Source organism: Hyla sarda, chromosome 7 (assembly GCF_029499605.1).
Source record: "Hyla sarda isolate aHylSar1 chromosome 7, aHylSar1.hap1, whole genome shotgun sequence".
NCBI lineage: Eukaryota > Metazoa > Chordata > Amphibia > Anura > Hylidae > Hyla > Hyla sarda.
Window position 1 is genome coordinate 178028043 of NC_079195.1, and position 25717 is coordinate 178053759.

The window sequence follows — 25717 nt, forward strand, 5'->3', positions numbered from 1 at the left end:
CTATTTCCCTCCAAAGCAATCCCACTCTCCAGTTTCCTATTGGAAAATGGACATTCAATCTGAAAACTAAAAAAGGTTCCAACTCTGGCCAAACAGGGTGACGTCCCAACAACTCAATAGGATAACCTGGGACGGTAACCTGAATCAACCTCCACCCTCTCGCTGAAACTCCTAGCATTAACCCACAAACACAATCAGGACATGACATGACATATACAGACAAAGTACAATACACTAACACACTGCTCTGGGCAGATCAGAGGTGTCTTATTACCAGGGAATTTCCTCCCGTGCTCACGCACTTATCTCCTGGCTGCTGGCCAGACGTCAATAATCACTAATACCTTCTCTCACAGATTCCTGGAAGAAGGGTTATTAGCATTCCCTGTAATACAACTCCTCGGTGAATCTGTGAATCTGTCCACACACACACACTCAGTAAAAGGAGGCTCACAGGAATATCTTATAACCCGAGGGACTAACGTATTATACTTTGCAGCACAACATGTATGTTCAAGATTCCGCCTCCCAAAAGACTCCTTGAACTTCCAGGTGTCCAACACCCAATTCAATCCACTAATACCCTGATAACTGACAGAACCAAAGTCTCTGCAGCAACAGTTATTAGTGCCCTCGGTCTATTCAATTCCCCAGAGACCTATACACCATACATTCCCGGGAACAAGTAATGAGCAAGCACACACACTCGTATCAACACATAGATTCGAACAATAGATAAACACACTGTTTGACAGGTCCAGTAAATAGATCTCGAGCAAAAACTATACCTGTCTTTTTGTGGCCTTTGAGACAATTGACTAAATCATAAGGCAACCAAGCGGGGGAGACAGTGTACTGGTTAGGTTACAAGAAAAATTCTGTCCTACCGTACAGGAGGCGATCAACTCTCGTCTGTTTCCATCCAACGATTGGTTAACCCAATGGCTTCTGGTCGCAATTGGCGACAGGCCAAACTCGAGTCCCTGTTCGGGCGCCACTTGTAATAGAAAGCCTTTCCTCAGGCTGTTTTATCTATTGTCGGGCAGACTGGAAGGTATGGGAAGATGCATGCATCGGAGGAGAGAAATGAGACAACTGACACACGGTTCAGATAACCAAATCTCTTCTGTTTATTCAAACGTCTTACATGGGTTTATAAGGATTCAAGATCATCATAAAATCAACACCCATATTACTGATCATATTTTCCATGACGTGTGTGTATGTGTGTGCAATCTGTCAGGCGATAAGTTTATAGCCCTATTTTATGCTGCCTAAGCGCTGAGTTTGACTTTTCTTCCAGGTGGTCACCCTGACATTCTATCGATCGGGTATTAACAAGCAGGCAATATCACCATATCAGTGTGTGTCCAGGACACACATCCTGATATGGCCATCATTATCTCCTTTCAACAGAAATATTAGTAATCGAACAAAGTTCAATCTTAATATCCTGATACTGCCACGTTGGAAGGAAGGTTTTTGCCATCTGTTACTTTTAAGCTGATATTTTCTGGAAGCAGAGATGCAAGATTGAATATAGCAGTGTGAATTAAAGAGACATAGACATTACATTATTATAGACATATATGATTAATGTTTTAAGGTATATTTCATATCACAAGACCCCCATCTACTACAGTAGTTTTGCAACATCTGGAAGAACAGTGGTCTCCAAACTGTGGCCCTCCAGATGTTGCAAAACTACAACTCCCAGCATGCCTAGACAGCAAAGGGCTGTCTGGGCAATCTGGGAGTTGTAGTTTTGAAACTCCTAAATACAGCAGTGAAGATCACTTTACGGCAATCTTTACTGCAGTATCTAAGAAACCGCCGCTGCTGCCTCCACTTGCCTGTGCCTCCTGTCTGCCGCTGGACCCCTCCGTGATGAAGGTAACTGGCGCCGCTGGTCCCCGCCGCATCCACCGCCAGTCCCTGCCGCCACCAACGCCAGTCCCCGCACATTGCCGCCATCTTCCCCCGCTCTGTCCCTACATCCAGAGACACGCAGACCGGGGGAAATGAACTTTCCTCACCACCCCTGCCCTGCGATTCGCCAATTGGCCGGATCGGCCAATTACAGGGGATAGGAGAAGGTGGCACCCCCCCCACCTCGGTCCTATCCTTTAGGATGTTCGCGGCTTTCTCTGACAGCTCCGATCATCCCTATTTTCCGGCCTATCGGGTCATCAGAGACCCGATCAGCCCGGAATCGCTGCGAATCGTCGATCTGCACGGGATGCCTGCTGAATGATTTCAGCAGGCATCCCGTTACGATCCCTATCCGGCTAGTGGCAAGCATCGAATTCCCAAGGGTGTACAGGTATGCCCTTGGTCCTTAAAGGGGTACTACTGTGCTGACAACTCATCCCCTATCTTAAGGATAGGGGATAAGTTGTCTGATCGCGCAGGGTCCCACCGCTGGGGACCCCGGCGATCTTGCACGCAGCACCCCACTCTCATCAGGCCCCGAAGCGAACATCGCTCTGGGTCGGATGACTGCTGTTCACAGGGAGGAGTATCATGATGTCCCGGCTCCACCCCCTTGTGACATCACGCTCCGCCCCCTCAATGTAAGTCTATGGCAGGGGGCGAGACAGCTGCCATAGGCTTTCATTGAGGGGGCGGAGTGTGACATCACACGGGGGCAGAGCTGTGACGTCACGATCACCGGCCCCGTCAAAAGACCCGAAGCGGATGTTCGCTCCAGGGCCTGATGAGAGCGGGGTTCTGCATGCGAGATCGTGGGGGTCCCCATCGGCGGGACCCCTGCGATCAGGCAACTTATCCCCTATCCTTTAGATAGGGGATAAGTTGTCCGCACGATAGTACCCCTTTAAGTACCAGGACGCAAGGGTGTATCCAAACACCGTGGTCCCCAACAGGTGAAATAAAAAAAAAGTGGAACCTGTAAACATATGGTTCATGGAGCACAGTCTATTGTTAGTAAAGCCACAGGGGAAACAATAGAAATAAAAAAATTGAATAGACTGGCAGTGATTTTGGAATACACTTCCGGAGTGCCTGTGTGGCCTCCCACATGTAGAAAGGACTTTACAAACTTTAAAGGGGTACTTCATTGAAAATATCTTAATCCCTAACCAAAGGATAGGGGATAAGATGTGATCTCCCCTGCGGCACCCCTGTTATTCGGTGCACGGAGAGAACTCCACTCCGTGCCCGATGACTGGCCGCGCCAGGTGCCACGCCCCCGCCATTCACCCACCACCGGGGACCCCCACGAACTCAGGTGAAAGGTGAGGGCATGGCGCCTGGTGTGGCCAGTCATCGGTCACGGAGTGGATAGGGGATAAGATGTTTTTAACGGGTACCCCTTTAACCCCTTAAGGACATAGGGCGTATCCATACGCCCCCGTTTCCAAGTCCTTAAGGACCGAGGGCGTATGGATGTGCCCTGAGCATTTCCGGCCCCCGCCGCTAGCCGGAGGGGAGCCGGGGCCGGATGCCTGCTGAAATCGTTCAGCAGGCATCCCGGCATATCGCCCAGGGGGGTCATTATGTCCCCCCATGTCGGCGATTGCCGCAGATCGCTGGACAATTCAGTCCAGCGATCTGCGGCGGATTCCGGGTCAATCGGGTCTCCAGCCATTGCCAGCAGGGGTGGGGTGGCACTGGTGCCACCTCACGATCGCCCTGATTCGTCGGCCGGTTACCCGGCCGACCAATCAGGGCGCCTGCTGCGGGTGTCACTCCCGCAACCCGCTCCGCCTCTCTTTCGAAGGACGTGAGCGGGTGCGGGCAGAAGACCCCGGGTGCTGGGGACCCCGATCCCCGGCGTCCCTGTTGGGATCGGGGCCCCAGGAGCGACGGCGGCGGCGAGGGACTGACCTGTGCGGCGGCATCGTGGAGCAGCAGCAGGAGGTGAGTGACAGCCTCCTGCTGTTGCTTAGAAAAAGCTCCCAGCATGTAAAAAGGGCATGCTGGGAGCTGTAGTTATGCAACAGCAGGAGTCAGACCACCACAACTCACAGCATGCCCTTATGGGCATGCTGGGACTTGTAGTTATGCAACAACTGGAGGCACATTTTTCTATGGAAAAGTGTACCTTCAGCTGTTGTATAACTACAACTCCCAGCTTGCACAATCAGCTAAAGTGCATGCTGGGAGTTGTAGTGGTGCATCTGGTGGTTGCATAACTACAACTCCCAGCATGCCCGTTGGCTGTCGGTGACTGCTGAAAGTTGTAGTTTTGCAACAGCTGAAGGTACACTGAGTTAAGTAACAAACCAGTGTGTCTCCAGCTGTTGCATAACTACAATCCCCAGCATCCCCAGCCAAAGTAGTATGCCTCCGGCTGTTGCATAACTACAAGACCCAGTATGCCCTTCCGCTGTCCGTACATGCTGGGGGTTGTAGCTTTTGCAACAGCTGAAGGCACACTGGTTGCAAAACACTGAGTTTGTTACCAAACTCGGTGTTTCACAACCTGTGTGTCTCCAGCTGTTGCAAAACTACAACTCCCAGCATGCACTGATAGACCGTACATGCTGGGAGTTGTAGTTTTGTAACCCCCCAATGTTTCTCCCCCCCCCCCCAATGTGAACGTACAGGGTACACTCACATGGGCGGAGGATTACAGTAAGTATCCGGCTGCAAGTTTGAGCTGTGGCAAATTTTCTGCCGCTGCTCAAACTGCCAGCGAGAAACTACTGTGAACCCCCCGCCCGTGTGACTGTACCCTAAAAACACTACACTACACTAACAAAAAATAAAATAAAAAGTAAAAAACACTACATATACACATACCCCTACACAGCCCCCCTCCCCAATAAAAATTAAAAACGTCTGGTACGCCACTGTTTCCAAAACGGAGCCTCCAGCGGTTGCAAAACTGCAACTCCCAGCATGCACCGATAGACCGTACATGCTGGGAGTTGTAGTTTTGCAACAGCTGGATGTCCCCCCCCCCCCCCCCCCCCAATGTGAACGTACAGGGTACACTCACATGGGCGGAGGATTACAATAAGTATCCGGCTGCAAGTTTGAGCTGCGGCAAATTTTCTGCCGCAGCTCAAACTGCCAGCGAGAAACTACTGTGAACCCCCGCCCGTGTGACTGTACCCTAAAAACACTACACTACACTAACACAAAATAAAATAAAAAGTAAAAAACACTACATATACACATACCCCTACACAGCCCCCCTCCCCTCCCCAATAAAAATGAAAAACGTCTGGTACGCCACTGTTTCCAGAACGGAGCCTCCAGCTGTTGCAAAACAACTACTCCCAGTATTGCCAGATAGCCACTGACTGTCTAGGCATGCTGGGAGTTTTACAACAGCTGGAGGCACCATGTTTGGGAATCACTGGCATAGAATACCCCTATGTCCACCCCTATGCAAGTCCCTAATTTAGGCCTCAAATGCGCATGGCGCTCTTACTTTGGAGCCCTGTCGTATTTCAAGGCAACAGTTTAGGGTCACATATGGGGTATCGCCGTACTCGGGAGAAATTGTGTTACAAATTTTGGGGGGTATTTTCTGCTATTACCCTTTTTAAAAATGTAACATTTTTGGGAGAATAGCATTTTAGGTTAAAAAAAAATAAAAAAAATTTCACATATGCAAAAGTTGTGAAACACCTGTAGGGTATTAAGGTTCACATTTCCCCTTTTTACATTCCCCAAAGGGTCTAGTTTCCAAAATGGTATGCCATGTGGGTTTTTTTTGCTTTTCTGGCACCGTAGGGGCTTCCTAAATGCGGCATGCCCCCAGAGCAAAATTTGCTTTCAAAAAGCCAAATGTGACTCCTTCTCTTCTGAGACCTGTAGTGCGCCAGCAGAGCAATTTTCACACCCATATGGGGTGTTTTCTGAATCGGGAGAAATTGGGTTTCAAATTTTGGGGGGTATTTTCTGCTATTACCCTTTTTAAAAATGTAAAATTTTTGGGAAACCAAGCATTTTAGGTAAAAAAAACTTTTTTTCTTTACATATGCAAAAGTCGTGAAACACCTGTAGGGTATTAAGGTTCACATTACCCCTTGTTACGTTCCCCGAGGGGTCTAGTTTCCAAAATGGTAGGCCATGTGAGGTTTTTCTGCTGTTCTGGCACCATAGGGGCTTCCTAAATGCGGCATGCCCCCAGAGCAAAATTTGCTTTCAAAAAGCCAAATGTGACTCCTTCTCTTCTGAGACCTGTAGTGTGCCAGCAGAGCAATTTTCACCCCCATATGGGGTGTTTTCTGAATCGGGAGAAATTGGGTTTCAAATTTTGGGGGGTATTTTCTGCTATTACCCTTTATAAAAATGTAAAATTTTTGGGAAACCAAGCATTTTATGTAAAAAAAAAATGTTTTTTTTTTACATATGCAAAAGTCGTGAATCACCTGTAGGGTATTAAGGTTAACTTTACTCCTTGTTACGTTCCCTGAGGGGTCTAGTTTCCAAAATGGTGTCCTGGCACCATAGGGGTTTCCTAAAGGTGACATGCCCCCCAAAAACAATTTGTCGCTCCTTCCCTTCTGAGCCCTCTACTGCGCCCGCCGAACAATTAACATAGACATATGAGGTATGTCCTTACTCGAGAGAAATTGGGTTTCAAATACAAGTAAAAATTTTCTCCTTTTTACCCCTTGCAAAAATTAAAAAATTGTGTCTACAAGAACATGCGAGTGTAAAAAATGAAGATTTTAAATTTTCTCCTTCACTTTGCTGCTATTCCTGTGAAACACCTAAAGGGTTAATACACTTACTGAATGTCATTTTGAATACTTTGGGGGGTGTAGTTTTTATAATGGGGTCTTTTATGGGGTATTTCTAATATGAAGACCCTTCAAATCCACTTCAAAACTGACCTGGTCCCTGAAAAATAGTGAGTTTGAAAATTTTGTGAAAAATTTAAAAATTGCTGCTGAACTTTGAAGCCCTCTGGTGTCTTCCAAAAGTAAAAACTCATAAATTTTATGATGCAAACATAAAGTAGACATATTGTATATGTGAACCCAAAAAAAATTTATTTTGAATATCCATTTTCCTTACAAGTAGAGAGCTTCAAAGTTAGAAAAATGCAAAATTTTCATTTTTTTCATCAAATTTGGGGATTTTTCACCAAGAAAGGATGCAAGTTACCATAAAATTTTACCACTAAGTTAAAGTAGAATATATCACGAAAAAACATTCTCGGAATCAGAATGATAACTAAAAGCAATCCAGAGTTATTAATGTTTAAAATGACAGTGGTCAGATGTTCAAAAAATGCTATGGTCCTTACAGGAAATCTGTCATCAGAATCACCCGCACTCCTCTGTTATTCTCTCTCTCTCTCTCTCTCTCTCTCTCTCTCTCTCTCTATGGTATGTTATCTGTAAGATTAAGTTCAAAGGCATTTATTTATTCAGTGCTTAACCCCTTTCTCAGGGATACATAAAAATACTAATATCACATACCAATACCAATACTTATACTACTCCCCCCCCCCCCCAAAAAAAAAGTTGTTGTTTAATGGAAATGACGACTCATCCTACAACTGCCCTCTAATAATCTCCTTTCTAATTTTTCTTCATAGACCTCAATTTAAATACAAAAACTTTCCCTTTTGTGTAAATAGCAAACCTCCTTTCCTTATATTTTTTCCATGGGGCTACTTTTAACACTATGTAACACTATGTTTACAAAATGTTTACACTATGTTTACAAAATGTATGTATTATACATTCCATGGGGCTACTTTTAACACTATGTAACTCTATGTTTACAAAATGTTTACAAAATGTATGTATTATATTAAATCTATAGGAGTTCATGCAGTTCCTTAACCCCTTAAGGACCGAGCCCTTTTTCACCTTAAAGGAAATCTGTCATCAGAATCACCCACACTAAACCTGTTACACAGGCTTGTAGTGCGGGTGATTCTGATTAAAACGCTCCTTACCTGGTTAAAAATGGTTCAGCGCTTCTTAAGATATCTATATTTTTAGTTTTCTGTTATTCCCTGGCTTGGGACTCAGTGGGAGGTGTTATCATCTGGGACTTGGCTACACGTCATTCTAGCTGGGCGGAGCTGCCGCCCGGCTCATGAATATTCATGAACTTATCCTCCTGGTCTAATTCTTTTTTCTCAGTCTGGTGTGGAGGGCCGCGCATGCGCCACGTTCCGTACACCTGGAAGCGGCGTTCTCCCCCCCCCCCCCCTGGCTTCACTCAAGCTGCGGCCCTATACAAGTAAGAAGACGGGCTGCATAAGTGAAAAGCCGGGGGTGGGACGAAGGGAGGGACGGAAGGTGTATTTATTCACAAACAGACCGAGAAAGAAGAAGTAGACCAGGAGGATAAGTTCATGAATATTCATGAGCCGGGCGGCAGCTCCGCCCAGCTAGAATGACGTGTGGCCGAGTCCCAGATGATAACACCTCCCACTGAGTCCCAAGCCAGGGAATAACAGAAAACTAAAAATATAGATATCTGAAGAAGCGCTGAACCATTTTTAACCAGGTAAGGAGCGTTTTTATCAGGATCACCCGCACTACAAGCCTGTGTAACAGGTTTAGTGTGGGTGATTCTGATGACAGATTTCCTTTAAGGTGAAAAAGGGCTCGGTCCTTAAGGGGTTAAGGAACTGCATGAACTCCTATAGATTTAATATAATACATACATTTTGTAAACATTTTGTAAACATAGAGTTACATAGTGTTAAAAGTAGCCCCATGGAATGTATAATACATACATTTTGTAAACATTGTGTAAACATTTTGTAAACATAGTGTTACATGTAGCCCCATGGAAAAAATATAAGAAAAGGAGGTTTGCTATTTACACAAAAGGGAAAGTTTTTGTATTTAAATTGAGGTCTATGAAGAAAAATTAGAAAGGAGATTATTAGAGGTCAGTTGTAGGATGAGTCGTCATTTCCATTGAACAACAACTTTTTTTTGGGGGGGGGGAGTAGTATAAGTATTGGTATTGGTATGTGATATTAGTATTTTTTATGTATCCCTGAGAAAGGGGTTAAGCACTGAATAAATAAATGCCTTTGAACTTAATCTTACAGATAACATACCATAGAGAGAGAGAGAGAGAGAGAGAGAGAGAGAGAGAGAATAACAGAGGAGAAGCAGGCAGGAGCAGATTAGCCAGCCAAAGCCAGCCTGGGGAGGGGGCATAGTGGTTTCCACACTCCCCTCAGTGAAGTAAGTGCTACTAAAGTATCAGGTGTATTTGCACAGAATATGACTATGGATGTATGAGTCAGGTGTTTGCTTTCCTATAAATTTTCTTTTCTTCTATTTTTATACTGTTTTGGCGGGACAAGTTAATAACAGAAAGGAGCGGATACCAAAAGGCTTGTAAGTGGTATGGTTACACCACTCATCAATTGTGGGTAAAAGTACATATTTTATCATAAATAGTATTTTTATATAGGTGGCACAGGAGCCCGCGCCTGAAAAACTTTCTCTAGACCATGTCAAAAGTTTTTCTACAGACAGGTACACTTTAAGAAATGAAATAAAAGGGCCATAGCCAAAAATCAATGACTGCAGTAATATCTGCTGGAAGACTTTAGGCGTTAGTCCCTTGGAAGGGTTAAAAAATAGACAACTACTGTGGTGGGAAACCTTTTTTCTGCCAATGACCATTTAAGTATTCATGGGCTATACAAAATTATCAACATAAAGGAGTACTGCAGTGTAAGACAGGGGATAAGTGTCTGACTGCTGGGATCCCCACGCGATCTCCCATGCGGGGTACAGGAATTGCCTCGGCTGCGCGCAGCTAATGCTAATGTCGTCAACATCACTGAAGTCGATGACATGCCCCCTATACAGCTCTATGGGAGAGGCGGGGATGCACGAACGCTGCAACTCTGCCACTCTCATATAAATACATTGAGAGAGCCGGGGCCCCGTACAGGAGATCGCGGGAGGCCCAGTGTTCGGACCCCACACGTAAGTGTCTTACAAATCAGATCTCCTTTTAAAAATACCTTAATTAGCAAAAGAGAGATAAGTGTACCAATATAACCAGTAATACTGCCATACAGTGATCATAAATCAGATACCAGGTCTGAATAGATGATCACATTTTAGACTATAAACAAAAATACAGCTCTGTTAAGACCCAGTTATAGGCAGAATGCATAACCATTTTAAAGGATGTCCATTTTCCTGACATGTCTGTTGTAGTAAACACATATCTTTCATCAAGTAAATTGAAAAAATAAAGATAAGAGGATTTGTCCCAGTGAACTGTTTCTTTTTGCCTTGAAGTTCTGCTGATGACATTATTCTGGAACATCTTTCTTTAGAACTCTGTACTGTGCTTTTCCCCTGTTACTGCTCCTGGCAATCTATGAAATATTGACCATTGTGTCTTGCCATTTCTCTTGTCCCTTCGTATTAACAGTGTCCAATAATCACTGATAGTATCACACTATGTAAGGACACATACTATCGACCAGAGGATTGGTAACATCCAGATGTCACTCAGGCCTTGGCTACAAAGAGACTGTCTGTAGCTCCACAGATTGATTATTGTGTCACAATAAGTTTCTATGTAAGCCAGGCCTTATCCATACATTTCTAGGAGACAGGGCAGAATACAGAATTCCAAAATATACCAGAATAATTAACTCATGGACAGTACACTTATTTACCATACCAGACAAGTGTGTGACTCACAAGTAACGTCTTCTGTCATTGGAGTCATTCACTTTTTTTTTTTTCTCCAGAACTGCCATGACGACTTCTCCTGACAACTGCATATATTTCTTTGACCCCCAACTTCTGAAATTCTGGGTAGATATTTCGTATGCAGCAGCGGCCGCTCAGACATTCGCCACTGCAATCGATGGCATAGTAGCAAATAAACTGGCGTAGGAACAGGAGCGCAAAAAATGTCCTGTTCACAGTGAACCTAGGCTCTACACACCACCCTCCCCATCTGAGAATGCAATCTTATCTATTAAAATATATATGCTAATGATTGAGGTCATGTTATAAAGTAGGAGGAGCCAAGCAGAATGATATAAAGTATATAATTGTGGGAAAAGATAACCTGTCATCTATTGGATGAAATCTCTTATTTTTCCATGCTTAGGAGTCCAGTGAGTGATCCTATCATTGAGGGACACTGTCCGCTCCTAAGAACAGTAAGAGCACAGATTACCTTCAATAAATTATCAAAATGTCTTGAACAAAATGACTGGTTTGTGTGTAGAGTGCTACTGTAGAACCACCATAGAACAATGTAGATCTCATAATGAAACTATTCTTAGTTCCAATGCTGTGTGAGACTTGGAGTCAGAATGGGGATATTCTTATAGTCTTGAAGTGGCAGATGTCTTCGCAGCAAAGATATCTGCCCCTACAAGACTAAGAATATTCCTATAAATGGAATGAAGATCGTTTTTTTTTTTTGAGAATATATCGTGAATTTATGTCTATTCCAATAGGCGATTTAAGATAAGCGGTGATTCATCTATAACATCTGCCTTTTTAATATGGATATCTGTACCCACAGAATGGACAGTGGAGGTGAGTTCTAAAGCAGCATCTTCTTCCGTGTATAATATTGGGATATACCTATAGCACAACCCTTCAAGGTTAGTGAGCACTAGGGTTTTCTGAAAGTTGTGCTTCTTACCAGAGCATATTATCTTAGAGCAGTGGTTCCTAACCATGTTGGAGGTACTGAACCCCACCAGTTTCATATGCGCATTCACCGAACCCCTCTTAATTGGAAAAATAAAATATGATTTTTTCAAATTCAAAACATAAGAGTTATATATTTAAGTGTATATTTATATATAGGTGCACAAAATGAACAAAACCATTAAGAACAAAACCATGAAAACATGATTTTCAAACAAAAACAAACACATAATGAATATTTACTGCAAATCAGTGTGACTTTTTAATGCGCGGCTTTACCTTGACATGTGCCACTCTCATGTCATTTTCGCAACAATGGCAGTGTTCCCCCACACATTAGGCAGGCTGTGTTCCCCCACACATTAGGCGCAGGCAGTGTTCCCCCACATTAGGCAGGCCAGTGGTCTTCAACATGCGGACCTCCAGATGTAGCAAAACTACAACTCCCAGCATGCCCAGACAGCCAACAGCTGTCCGGGCATGCTGGGAGTTGTAGTTTTGCAACATCTGGAGGTCCACAGGTTGAAGACCACTGATGTAGGCAGCGTTCCCCCACAGACATACAGCCTCCAGCCATATACAGTGTATGGCTGGAGGCTGTATGCCTGTGTACTGCCCAATTCAGTGCTCCAACCACCGCTCCGGCTATAGCAGTAGGTCTCGGGACCGGTGGTCGGAGCTCCGAAGATGACGTGCCGCTGGTCACTTACCAAGCTGGCCAGCGTGCGCCTTCCTCCTTCTCTATCCTCCGGTCCTCAGCACCTTTGTTTCCATGGGCATCAGTGATGTCCCGGCGTGCGCTATGTCCCAGCGGCCCTGAGTTTTTAAACTTAACACAGGGCCGCAGGGAGTGAATAGTGATGGGGGGAATTGCCCCGTCGCTACAGGATGGACAAACACCGGCTCTGCTCGAGGCCCCAATCAATTGCTTGGTTTGCCTGTCCTGTTGCGACCTCCCCCGCCAAACCCCCGGGACTGACTCACCGAACCCCTGAGGTTCGATCGAACCCAGGTTAAGAACCACTGTCTTAGAGTGTCACGTTTTGTTTTTTAATTCTTTTTTGTGTCTTTTTGACCTGTGCTTCAATAAATTACTCTCACTAAATTTCCTCACTAAGATATATATCAGTTTTTAAGCCCTTCCTGGTCCATAAAATGATGCTGATGGATTAGATAGCATTTCATGGTGACAGAAATACAGTAAGTAATTTACTGGCATATACTTGTCATACTGGTTTGTTTTTCCAAAATTACTGTTCCTGTTTCTTTAGGCTAAATTAACAAAATGCAATAGCTCCACCCACAACCATAATTTTCCAATATATATATAGGTGTGCATGTCACATTTAGGCAGTATATCTTTACTTAAAGTATTTGCTTATATAATTAATCTTAGAATTCAGAGGTAAGTTTGGAAATTATTCTCTTTAAATCACAGAATATATCTGTTGTCTACATTTAGGCTATGTTGTCTTTTATTTTGTCCTTGTAGATTGAAATTTTTTGGAATATGGAAATTCTACAGGTGTTTAGTGTGGTTCTGCTTGGCATAGCCTTGGTGTACTCCACTGAGATATGTCAGGAGTCAGACTATACCATTATCAAGTGTGGAGCTCCAGGAAGAGATGGTGTACCAGGCAAAGATGGGAAAAATGGGTTAAATGGAGAAAAGGGAGAACCAGGTAATGTGCAGAAGAGATTTTCATATCCAGGTTGACAATCAAAAATGCTGTTTGTAAGAGACTTGTTTTCTAAAAAAAATTTAGGCCCAAGAGGACCACCTGGACTTCCTGGTGCTGATGGACGTCCAGGGGCAAATGGTGAAAAGGGACCAATAGGCGAGAAAGGGGAAAAAGGAGACAGTGGAGCCTCTGGTAAGGACATATTGTTCCTATGTCTTCTATTGCATTTTCTTCTTTTGCTCTTATATTTTGGATTAAAATGCAAATTAGTAGTTACAGTAACATAAACTACTAAATAATATTTTATATCATAACAGTTTGCTTTGACAGTTATAGAAAATATTGTTATTGTAAATTGTTGATTACTATATATTGATAAAATTTACACCTTTAAAAATTTAGTCAATTTAAGAAAAAAAAATAGCCAATTTAAAGGAAAAGTTAACAAGCAGAAAAGGTCTACTTTCACCATAAACAGCACCACTACGGTGTATGCTGTATTTGGTATTGCAGTTTTTAAGTTTTTTTTTTCTGTATCAGACTGATATAAACTGATTTGATTGCCAATATGTGTAAATTTGCATCAGATTTTAAGGTCTTGTTCTATTGTCATATAATGTATTTGTTTTAAATTGTTTGATTTAACTTCATAACAAAGTGTTATTTTGCATACATTTACAGCAATAATATTTGAGAGGTTTCACATTGTCTAAAACATGGGCAACATAAAACAGACATGGACACCATCACTAAAATCTGAAACATTGCGGTTTTTCTGAGAAACCATAGATGATCCATGAACATAGTACACAGACAAGAAGGAGATTCTCCACAGCTGCTCCCTACCTGGTTGAACTTGACTCAGAAGTCTCTCCCTGTACGTCTATAGGAAGAAACTTGTCAATCAAGATCAGCGAGGCAGGTAGCAGTGGTGGAGAGCTGCTTTTCTGGCTATATACTTAGTTCCTGGCTACTCCTCCCTGTATCGGGGTGTCTAGCCCTGTATCATGCTGCCTGTGGTTCAATTAACACGAAACAGCTGATAGGTTCCCTTTAATTTGTTCTAAAATAAACAGTATACTATTAACCTTTATAATGTATTTTTCAGTGCTTGAACCTCTTAAATTTCAATTAAGCATTTTGGATAGAAGATTACTGAAAGTGGAGTCAAACGTGCAAACGCTTAGAAACGGTTAGTAATAAAATTTATATTCTTGTTTTCTTGGAAACCGTTATATAAACAGTAATGAAGAATGTGGACATCTTATAGATAAGAGTTGGGAAAACCCATTATAAATACATTATCTAATTGCAGATTTAAGGGTACCAGTTTTATCTGGGGGCACATGAATAGGTGGGAAAGAAAAACACATTGGGGAACATTCATCAAAACATGTGCAGAGGAAAATTTGACCTGTTAGTAAAGTTAGTAGCCCATAGTAAACAATCAGATCGCGTCTTTCATGTTTCAAAGGTCTTTTGAAAAATGAAAGAAACAATCTGTTTGGTTGCTATGGGCAACTGGTCAATTTTTCCTCTGCACAGATTTTCATAAATCTCCCCCATTGTCTAATCACATGTAAACATGCAAAAATAAAAAACTGTTTTTGCATTAGTTTTGCAAACATATTGTTTTATTGAATATTAAAAGGTGGCAGTTCTTCATAGTGACACACACATAGGTGGGAAAAATCCTTTCTATTTACTATTTTGGCTCATTTTGGCCTTTAGGACCAGAGCAATTTTATTTTTGCATTTTCGTTTTTTCGTCCTCGCCTTCTAAAAATCATAACTCTCTTATATTTCCATCCACAGACCCATATGAGGGCTTGTTTTTTTGCGTCACCAATTGTTCTTCATAATGAAATTACTTATTTTAACATAAATTGTACGACGCAACCAAACAAATATTATTTATGTGGGAAAATTGAAAAGAAAACCGCAATATAGCAAATATTGGAAGGTTTTGTTTTCACACTGTACACTTTCCGGTAAAAATGACATTTTTTCTTTATTCTGTAGGTCAATAAGATTAAAATGATATCCATGTTATACGCTTTTCTATAATTGTACTGCTTAAAAAAATCTCAAACCATTTTAACAAAATTAGTATGTTTAAAATTGCCCTATTTTGACCACCTATAACTTTCTTATTTACTGTATATGGGGTGATATGAGTGCTCATTTTTTACACCATGATCTTTAGTTTTCATCAGTAACACTTTTGCTTAGGTTTTACTTTTTATTGATTTTTTATAAATTTTTTGGGGAATAAAATGTGAAAAAAGCTGCAATTTTGGACTTTTTTTATTTTTTTTACGTTTACACCGTTCACCATACGGGATAATTAACAATATATTTTAATAGTTCAGACTTTTACGCACATGGTAATAACAAATATATGTATTAATTATTTTTTTTATTCTTTTTTGGGGGTAAAATGGGAAAAACGGACGTTTTACTTTTTTATTGGGGGAGGGGATTTTTCAAATTTTTTAACTTTTTTTTTTTACACTTTTTATGTCCCCATAGGGGACTATTCATAGCAATCAGTTGATTTCTAATACTGTTCAGTGCAATGTATTATCGGTGATCTTCTGCTCTGGTCTGCTCGATCTCAGACCAGAGTAAAGGACCCAGGGAGACGGCAGGAGCCAGGTGAGGAGACCTCTAGCTGCCATGCTGGATGATCAGATCCCCGTGGCAGTGCTGTGGGCGATCCGATCATCCATTCAAAGTACCGCACTGTCGCAGATGCCGTGATCTGTATTGACATCCACACGATCGCTGATGTCCGCCATTACCGGCGGGTCCCTGGCTGATGATAGTAGCCGGGGCCTTCCGGGCATGATGCGAGCACCGATCTGGTGCTCACGATCATGGCGGCTCGTAAATGTGCGTCATGGTACGCTAAGTCATCATGACGTACATTTACCATGTACCATGACGTACATTTACGTTCATTGTTGTTAAGGGGTTAAAGGCATAGGTCGAGAAAGTTCTGACTGGCTTTTTCTTAGTGGAAATTTATAGCCATTTATTTACAGGCTTCTCTGTGACTTCAATAGTAAATAGGTCGGGCTGTGAGAATAAAAAGTAAAATAAAATATTTTTGGTCACTTTGCATACCCTAAAATTTTTTATAAAAACCGATCAAAAATCAAGAATCAAAAACTACAGATCACGGCGCAAAAAATTAGCCCTCATAGATCACTGTATGCGGAAAATTAAAAAGTTATAGGGGTCATAAGAGGACATTTCTTAACCTACTAATTTCCATGCATAGAGTTATAATTTCTTAATAGATGTAAAACACAATCAAACCTTTATAAGTTGGGTATCATTTTAATCATGTGGACCTACAGAATAAAGGTAAGGTGTCATTTTTACCAATAAGTGTTTCGCCGTAGAATTTGTGATTAAATTATTGATGTCATTACAAAGTAAAATTGGTGGCGCAAGCCCGCCATATGGGTCTGTAGGTGGAAAATTGAAAGCGTTATGATTTTTAGAAGGGGAGGAAAAAAAAAAAAAAGTTCAAAAATAAAAAAAACTGTTGTCCTTAAGGGGTTAAATGCAGGACACTATCTGGTCAATACAAGGCAAATTACCACTTAATTCAATGCCTCTTTGGTGCCCATTTGCAATTTATTTCACCTCTGTTTCTTTCTGTGCAGTTGCCATTCATTGCTTCATAACTACCCATTTATAACAGAAAGGTATTAAAGGGGTTATGAATGGCACCGAGGAGGCTTTAAACAAGAAAAAAGGTAATAAAGAGGCAATGAGGGCAGAAAAGGGTCACTGAACAGAAGGATAATACTGTATCACTAAATTCAATGCCCATTTGCTTTTTATTGGTGAATGCGTGCAGCCGAACCTTGTCCCATATGCGTTCTCCAATGGCTGTGCAATGTTGCCGGGATTATAAGCAACTTTGCATGGCCATTGGTGAATGCATAGGGGCATGGTTTCAGCCATATGCATTGACTGGCATGTAGGAATGTGGCCTAAGGCCCCTCCAAAATCTAGTGTCCATGGTTGTACTGGAAAAAACTAATCTGATCAAGTGAAGACTCACCATGTAATATATAGGACTTTGAAGCAATGGACACCATTAAAATGGAAAAAGATACTTTTACATGTTGGTGGTTTCCATATATGTAAAAAGAAAAAAGTTGCACTACGTTTTAGTTTACAATCTTAATTACTTTATTCGTTTTTAGGCCCCCTGATATTCAGTTTGCAGCCTGCTTTTAGGTTCAGTTCCTTTTCAAGAGGTAGTGTCCTCCCAGTAATACATGTTGAATGTAAGGTCTGTGTGTACGAGTCTACAGTTTGCTGCGGCTGTTCTCCTTTCTCTCAACACTTGTACATGCATTATGAAATCCTTCCTGTCTTCAGCCTGTGTGAGCTGCCCTCCATGCATGTTCCCCCTCTGTGAAATGTCCTGCCCCAGCCTTCTGCTAACACTAAAAGGGAAGACTGATTTTCTTAGCTCTCTGTGAAGCAGCAAAATGGCAGGAAATGTTTAATGAAGTCTATTTAAAAGGTTGCTTAGTTTTGCAATCAGGAAAAAATGAACAAAAAAAGGTAGTGAACAGGTGTCCATAAAGGATCTGCGGCTAATGACTTGGTTCTAGATATCACAGGACTCCTTCAAAGGTCTTGTGGAGTCTATAAATTGTTGGTCTCTGATATGACTGATTGTCTTATACAACTTAATATAATGGCCCAGTCTAATAATTTAGGGACAAACAAGTCTGATTTGCCCATAGCAACCAACCACAGCTTAGGTTTCATTTTTTTTTTACAAAGCTCTGGTAAAATGAAAGCTAAGCTGTGAAGATGCTATAGTAATATTGGGGGAGATTTAATAAAACCTATCCAGAGGAAAAGTTGACCAGTTGCCCATAGCAACCAATCAGCATGTTTCTTTCATTTTTTAAAAGGCCTCCGAAAAATGAAAGAAGCGATCTGATTGGTTGTTATGGCCAAGTGGTTAACTTTCTCCCTGCATAGGTTCTGATAAATCTCCCCCATTGTGTCTGGGAGCTGTCGTTGTATGTAATATTTACCAATCTGTATTCTCTTTATTTCAGCTTTAACATTTTCTAAGAGTGCAGCAGCAGCTGGAAACAAGATCTATATTTCACAAGGTGTAACGGCGAATTACAATGATGCTAAGGCAGCTTGTACCAGTGTAGGAGGTCAATTGCCTATACCACTGAATGAAGATGAGAACAACGCTGTAAAGAAAATAGCGCTTCAATACAATCTCTCTGCATATCTGGTTATAAATGACTTTCTGGATGAAGGAACATTCAGATATCTAAATGGTGAAAAGATTAAATACTCAAACTGGTATGATAATCAACCAGATAATTATAAACTAAACGAAGATTGTGTGGAAATGTATGGGGATGGGAAATGGAATGATCAGAATTGTGATGAAAAACGTCTGATCATCTGTGAATTCATTTTGTAAGTTTGAAATATTAATAGAAAGTGTCCTCTAAAGGCATTAAAAATTATTCCTAAATGGAATGGGAATGAGAAATCATGAATTTTTTTTTTATCCTGCTATTCATTTCTGTATTGTATCCCTTTATGTTAGAATTTATTGAGGAGATTATCAAAGGATTTAACACCTTTATTTGAGTGTATTTTGTGTCAAATGTCGTCAAAAAGGGATGCATGATGTTTTCACCACATTATGAATTTACAATAAAACTTTGATTTGTTTGATTTGAGCATTTTTTGCAATTCTGACCACTGTCACTTTAAGTATTAATAACTCTGGGATGCTGTCAGGATCCGGGCTGGCGGATGGTGAGGACATTGGAGGGGGATCCTCTGTGCCAGAGTGGTGAAGGCATGGGCCGTACCAGGGGAACGGAGTCTAAGGGGTTACTGGTATTCACCAGAGCCCGCCGTAAAGCGGGATGGACTTGCTGTGGCAGGTAACCCCCAGGTCGTTCCACCCGATAGCGACTCAACCCCTCTGGCAGCTGAGATGGTGCGGTACAAAAGGATAAGTCAAAGCAAGGTGAGACGTAGCAGAAGGTCAGGGCAGGCGGCAAGGTTCATAGTCGGGGCAACAGCAAAGGTTCTGGAAACACAGGCAAAGGACACACTGGAAACGCTTTCATTAGGCACTAGGCAACAAGATCCGGCAAGAAAAGGAAGGGGAAGTGATGTTTTATAGGAAAAACAGTAATTGGGCCAGGCACCAATTAATGGTGCACTGGCCCTTTAAAATTAAGAGAGCTGGGGCGCACGCGCGCCCTAGAGAGCGGGGCCGCGCACGCCGTGAGGACACAGAAGGCAGATGGAGGTAAGTGGAACAGTAAGCAAATCCGCGGGCGGACTTGTGCCGCCACGCGAATCGCATCCCCGCCGGCGGCACTGTAGCAGCACTCCCAGTCAGAGGGACAGACCGGGGCGCTGCAGGAGGAGATACACTGTGAGCGCTCCGGGATGGATGCCGGACCCGGAGCGCTCGGCGTTACAGTACCCCCCCCCCCCCCTTTGGTCTCCCCCTCTTTTTGGATCCTAGGAACTTACGGATGAGCTCTTTATCGAGAATATTGGCCTCAGGCTCCCAGGACCTCTTCTCAGGACCGCAATTCTCCCAATTGATCAAAAATAATTTTTTACCTCTGACGGTTTTGGATGCCAGAATTTCTTTTACAGCAAAGATATCGGAGGAACCGGAGACAGGGGTAGGGACCACGACCTTGGGAGAATAACGGTTAAAAACAACAGGTTTGAGTAGAGAAACATGGAAAGAGTTAGGAATACGGAGAGAGGGGGAAGATGAAGTTGGTAAGAGACAGGGTTGATTTGTTTTTTGACTTTGAAAGGGCCTAAAAATTGGGGGCCCAACTTGTCACTGGGTACGCGGAATCGAATGTACTTAGCAGAAAGCCATACCTTGTCACCAGGGGAAAATACCGGAGGAATCTCTTTTTGACAGCATGTCTCTTCTTTCGAGATGAGGCCAGTAGAAGCAACTTTTGAGTCTCGCGCCAGATGGAAGAAAAATCTTGCGTCAATTCATCCACGATAGGATCCCCAGAGGACGTGGGGATGGGGAGGGGGGAAGCGGGTGACGGCTGTACACCACAAAAAATGGGGATTGGGAAGAAGACTCAGAGTTTTTAAAATTGTACGAAAATTCAGCCCAGGGCAGGAGGTCCACCCAATCCTCTTGGCGAGAAGAGACAAAATGTCGCAGGTAGTCAACAAGTATCTGATTTACTCTCTCCACTTGACCGTTGGATTGAGGGTGGTAAGCAGAAGAAAAATTTAGTTTGATTATTAATTGAGTGCAGAGTGCCCTCCAAAATTTAGAAACAAATTGGACACCTCTGTCTGAGACGATGTGCGTGGGAAGCCCGTGGAAGCGAAAAATATGAAGAAAAAATTGTTTCGCCAATTGTGGTGCAGACAGAAGACCCGGCAGAGGATCAAAATGAGCCATTTTAGAAAAACGACCAATGACCACCCAGATGACTGTATTATTGCGGGATGGTGGCAGATCGGTGATGAAGTCCATAGCAATATGGGACCAAGGCTGTTCAGGTACAGGTAAAGGAAGGAGGAGACCTGCCGGCTTCTGGCGTGGAGTCTTGTCACGGGCACAGGTAGTACAAGCCCGAACTAAATCAGTCACATCCCTCTCCAAGGAAGGCCACCAATAGTGTCTAGAAATCAACTGCACCGACTTCTTGACACCAGCATGTCCGTCCAGAAGAGAAGAGTGACCCCATTTAAGAATTTTGAGGCGAAGGCGTGGAGGTACAAAGGTCTTCCCTGGAGGAACTAGAACAAGAGTAGTTGGAGTGGAGGAGATGAGACACTCAGGAGGTATGATGTGCTGTGGAGGGGCTTCAGATTCGGAGACATCGGTGGAATGTGATCAGCGTCAGCCCTGATATTCTTGTTGGCTGGACTAAAATGAATTTCAAAATTGAAGCGAGCAAAAAACAATGTCCATCTAGCTTGGCGAGGATTTAAACGCTGGGCAGTCTGGGGATACGATACATTTTTATGATCCGTGAAAATGATGATGGGATGCAGGGAACCCTCCAAAAGATGTCTCCACTCCTCAAGTGCCAATTTAATGGCTAAAAGTTCACGATCTCCAATCGAATAATTTTTTTCTGCAGGAGAGAAAGTTTTGGAGAAAAAAACGCAAGTGTGTTTTTTTTTCCAGTAGCGTTTTTTTGAGTTAAAACGGCACCAGCGCCAACAGAAGAAGCGTCTACTTCAAGGATAAAAGGCCTCGAGGGATCAGGCCTGGACAGAACAGGTGCAGAAGTGAAGGCATTCTTGAGAAGGTTAAAGGCTTCCTCAGCCATTGGTGGCCAGGATCTCGGGTTCGCGTCTTTCTTGGTCAACGCTACAATAGGTGCAACGATGGTGGAGAAGTGGGGAATAAATTGACAATAGTAGTTAGCGAACCCGAGGAAGTGTTGGATAGCTCGCAGTCCAGAGGGGTGTGGCCAATCCAGAACTGCAGAAAGCTTGTTATGGTCCATTTGAAGGCCTTGGCTGGACACTATGTAATCCAGGAAAGGTAGACTGCTACGTTCAAAGAGACATTTTTCAATCTTAGCATAGAGATGATTTTTGCGTAGGAGCTGTAACACCTGACGGACATGGAGGCGATGTTCCTATGAGTTGGAAGAAAAAATAAGAATATCATAATAAGATAGACTACAACACAGGTATACAGCATGTCATGAAAAATCTCATTGACAAAGTCCTGGAAGACTGCAGAGGCATTGTAAAGGCCAAAAGGCATGACAAGTTATTCAAAGTGTCCGTCACGGGTGTTGAATGCAGTCTTCCACTCATCTCCTTCTCGTATACGGATGAGATTATAAGCCCCTCTTAGATCAAGTTTGGTGAAAATGTTTGCTCCCCGCAGACGGTCAAACAATTCAGAGATAAGGGGGAGTGGATAACGGTTCTTAAATGTAATTTTATTTAAATCGCGGTAATCGATGCATGGACGTAGGGAGCAATCTTTCTTAGCAACGAAGAAGAAGCCTGCTCCAGCAGGAGAAGAAGATTTTCTGATAAATCCTTTTTTTTAGATTTTCTTGAATATACTCGGACATGGCTTGGGTCTCTGGGGCAGAGAGAGGATAAATCCTGCCACGAGGCGGAGAAGTATCAGGAAGCAAGTCAATAGGGCAGTCAAAGAGTCTGTGTGGTGGTAAGACCTCGGCTTGCTTTTTACAAAAAACATCGGAAAAATCCTGGTATGCCTTAGGCAGGCCTGGCTGAGGTGAAGCGATGGTTACTTGACTGACGGGTAAGGTTTTAAGACATCGCATGTGACAGGTAGGACCCCAACTTCTAATGTCCCCAGAAGACCAGTCGAGTGTAGGTGAGTGGCACTGGAGCCAAGGCAAGCCAAGTAGAACTTCAGAAGTACAGTTGGGAAGCACAAAGAATTCTATATCCTCATGATGGAGGACACCTTCAAGGGCTCTGTGCGATAGCGCACGGTACAGTCCAGATTCTGTCCACTCACGGAGGAAATGAAGAGAGGCTTGTCGAGACGGGTCACAGGGATGTTGAATCTGTTGACTAATGAGGCCTCAATTAAATTTCCTGTTGAACCAGAGTCCAGAAAGGCCACGGCAGAAAAGGCAGTTTTAGCGGGCAAAGAAATCCGTACAGGAATAGCCAGGCGTGGAGAGGTTGAATCCACACTCAGTAACGCCTATCCCACGTTTACTAGGTGCGTGCGTCTTCCCAGACGCAGAGGACAGTACTTTGGGAAATGCTCGGAGCTCGCACAGTAAAGGCAAAGGTTCTCATTCCTACGGCGAGTCCTCTCAAGTTGGGTCAGGCGAGACCGATCTACTTGCATAGCCTCCTCGGCGGAAAGCACAGTAATAGGTTGCAGCGGATGCTTAAAGAGATGAGTTAGGCGGGGACACCGCCTGGTGTGAACAAGATCCTTTTCTTGGCATAGCTCCTGTCGCTTTTCTGAAAAATGCATGTCAATGCGGGTGGCCAAAAGGATTAGTTCGGACAGGGTTGAGGGTATCTCTCGTGCAGCCACAACATCTTTGACGTGGCTGGATAAACCTTTATTGAAGGTCGCGCAGAGAGCCTCATTATTCCAGGCTAATTCTGAGGCAAGAGTCCGAAACTGAATGGTGTAATCACCCACTTTAGAGATTCCTTGGACAAGGTTCAACAAAGCCGTCTCGGCTGAAGAAACCCGGGCTGGTTTCTCAAAGACAGAGCGTATTTCTGAAAAGAAGGTCTGGAATGAAGCGGTGCCAGGATCGTTGCGGTCCCAAAGCAGAGTGGCCCAAGACAATGCCTTTCCAGAGAGTAAGCTGACCACGAAAGCCACCTTTGACCGTTCCGTAGGAAATTGGTCAGCCAACAGCTCCAAGTGCAGAGAACACTGGGTTAGGAAGCCACGGCGCAACTTGGAGTCAACTTGTCCGGAAGAGAAAGACGGATTCTGGTACTGGAAGTGGCAGCTTGGGGTTGAGGAGCTGGCGGAGAAGATGACTGTAGAGGCAGAAGTTGTTGAACCATTGCAGTCAGTTGTGACAACTGATGTCCTTGTTGGACTACTTGTTGAGACTGTTGGGCCACAGTGGAGGTGAGGTCTCCAAGGCTTGGTAGCGGCACCTCAGCAGAATCCATGGCCGGATCTCCTGTCAAGATCCGGGCTGGCGGATGGTGAGGACACTGGAGGTGGATCCTCTGTGCCAGAGAGGTGAAGGCGTGGGCCATACCAGGGGAACGGAGTCTATGGGGTTACTGGTATTCACCAGAGCCCGCCGCAAAGCGGGATGGACTTGCTGCGGCAGGTAACCCCCAGGTCGTTCCACCCGATAGTGACTCAACCCCTCTGGCAGCTGAGATGGCAAAGCAAGGTCAGACGTAGCAGAAGGTCAGGGCAGGCGGCAAGGTTCGTAGTCAGGGGCAACAGCAAAGGTTCTGGAAACACAGGCAAAGGACACACTGGAAACGCTTTCACTAGGCACTAGGCAACAAGATCCGGCAAGGAGAGGAAGGGGAAGTGATGTTTTACAGTAATTGGGCCAGGCACCAATTAATGGTGCACTGGCCCTTTAAATTTAGGAGAGCCAGCGCGCGCGCCCTAGAGAGCGGGGCCGCGCGCGCCGGGAGGACACAGAAGGCAAAGGGAGGTAAGTGGAACGGGATGTGACCCGCGGGCAGACTTGTGCCGCCACACGGATCGCATCCCCACCGGCGGCACTGTAGCAGCGCTCCCGGTCAGAGGGACAGACCGGGGCGCTGCAGGAAGAGATACGCCGTGAGCGCTCCAGGATGGATGCGGGACCCGGAGTGCTCGGCGTTACAGATGCTTTTACTTAGGAATTTGATTCAAAGATTGTTTTTCGTGACATATTCTACTTTATATAAGTGGTAAATTTTCGTTGATACTTGCATCATTTCTTGCGAAAAATTCCAAAATTTCATGAAAAATTTGAAAACTTTGCATTTTATAAATTTGAAGCTCTCTGCTTGTGAAGAAGATAGACATACCAAATAAATTATATATTGATTCACATATACAATATGTCTACTTTATGTTTGCATCATAAAGTTGACATGTTTTTACTTTTTTAAGACATCAGAGGGCTTCAAAGTTCATCAGCAATTTTCCAATTTTTCAAGTAAATTTCAAAATCTGAATTTTGAAGTGAATTTGAGGGTCTTTATGTTATAAATACCCCATAATGGACCCCATTATAAAAACTGCACCACTCAAAGTATTCAAAATGACATTCAGAAAGTTTGTGAACCCTTTCGGTGTTTCGCAGGAATAGCAGCAATGTGGAGGCAAAAATGAAAAATCTTCATTTTTTACATTAACATGTTCTTGTAGACCCATATTTGTTTTTACAAGGGGCAAAAGAAGAAAAAGCCCCCCCAAAATATGTAACCCAATTTCTCTCGAGTAAGGAAATACCTCATATGTGGATGTAAAGTGCTTTGTGGGCGCACTAGAGGGCTCAGAAGAGAAGGAACGACAGTGGGATTTTGGAGAGCAAATTTTGCTGAAATGGTTTTTGCGGGGCATGTCACATTTAGGAAACCCCTATGGTGCCAGAAAAGCAAAAAACACCCCACATGGTATACTATTTGGGAAACTACACCCCTCAAGGAACACAACAAGGGGTACAGTGAGCCGTAACATCCCACAGGTGTTTGACGACTTTGCGTTGAAGTTGGACGTGAAAATGAAAACAATTTTTTTTAACTAAAATGCTGATGTTACCCCAAATTTTTCGTTTTCACAAGGAGTAGTAGGTGGAAATGTCCCCCAAAATTTGAAACCCCATTTCTCTCGAGTAAGGAAATACCTTATATGTGGATGTAAAGTGCTCTGCGGGTGCACTAGAGGACTCA

General features: G+C 43.4%; 1 protein-coding gene across 1 annotated transcript; it reads left to right on the forward strand.

The window, feature by feature from the left end:
* Positions 1-10694: 10694 nt before the first annotated feature.
* Positions 10695-18976, forward strand: LOC130283187 (mannose-binding protein-like). The gene is made up of 7 exons (XM_056532390.1): positions 10695-10831; positions 11411-11492; positions 13006-13014; positions 13102-13291; positions 13376-13483; positions 14400-14483; positions 18394-18976. Exons 1-7 carry the CDS (start codon positions 10695-10697, stop codon positions 18777-18779), a joined length of 996 nt encoding a protein of 331 aa, XP_056388365.1. The 3' UTR covers positions 18780-18976.
* Positions 18977-25717: the final 6741 nt, after the last annotated feature.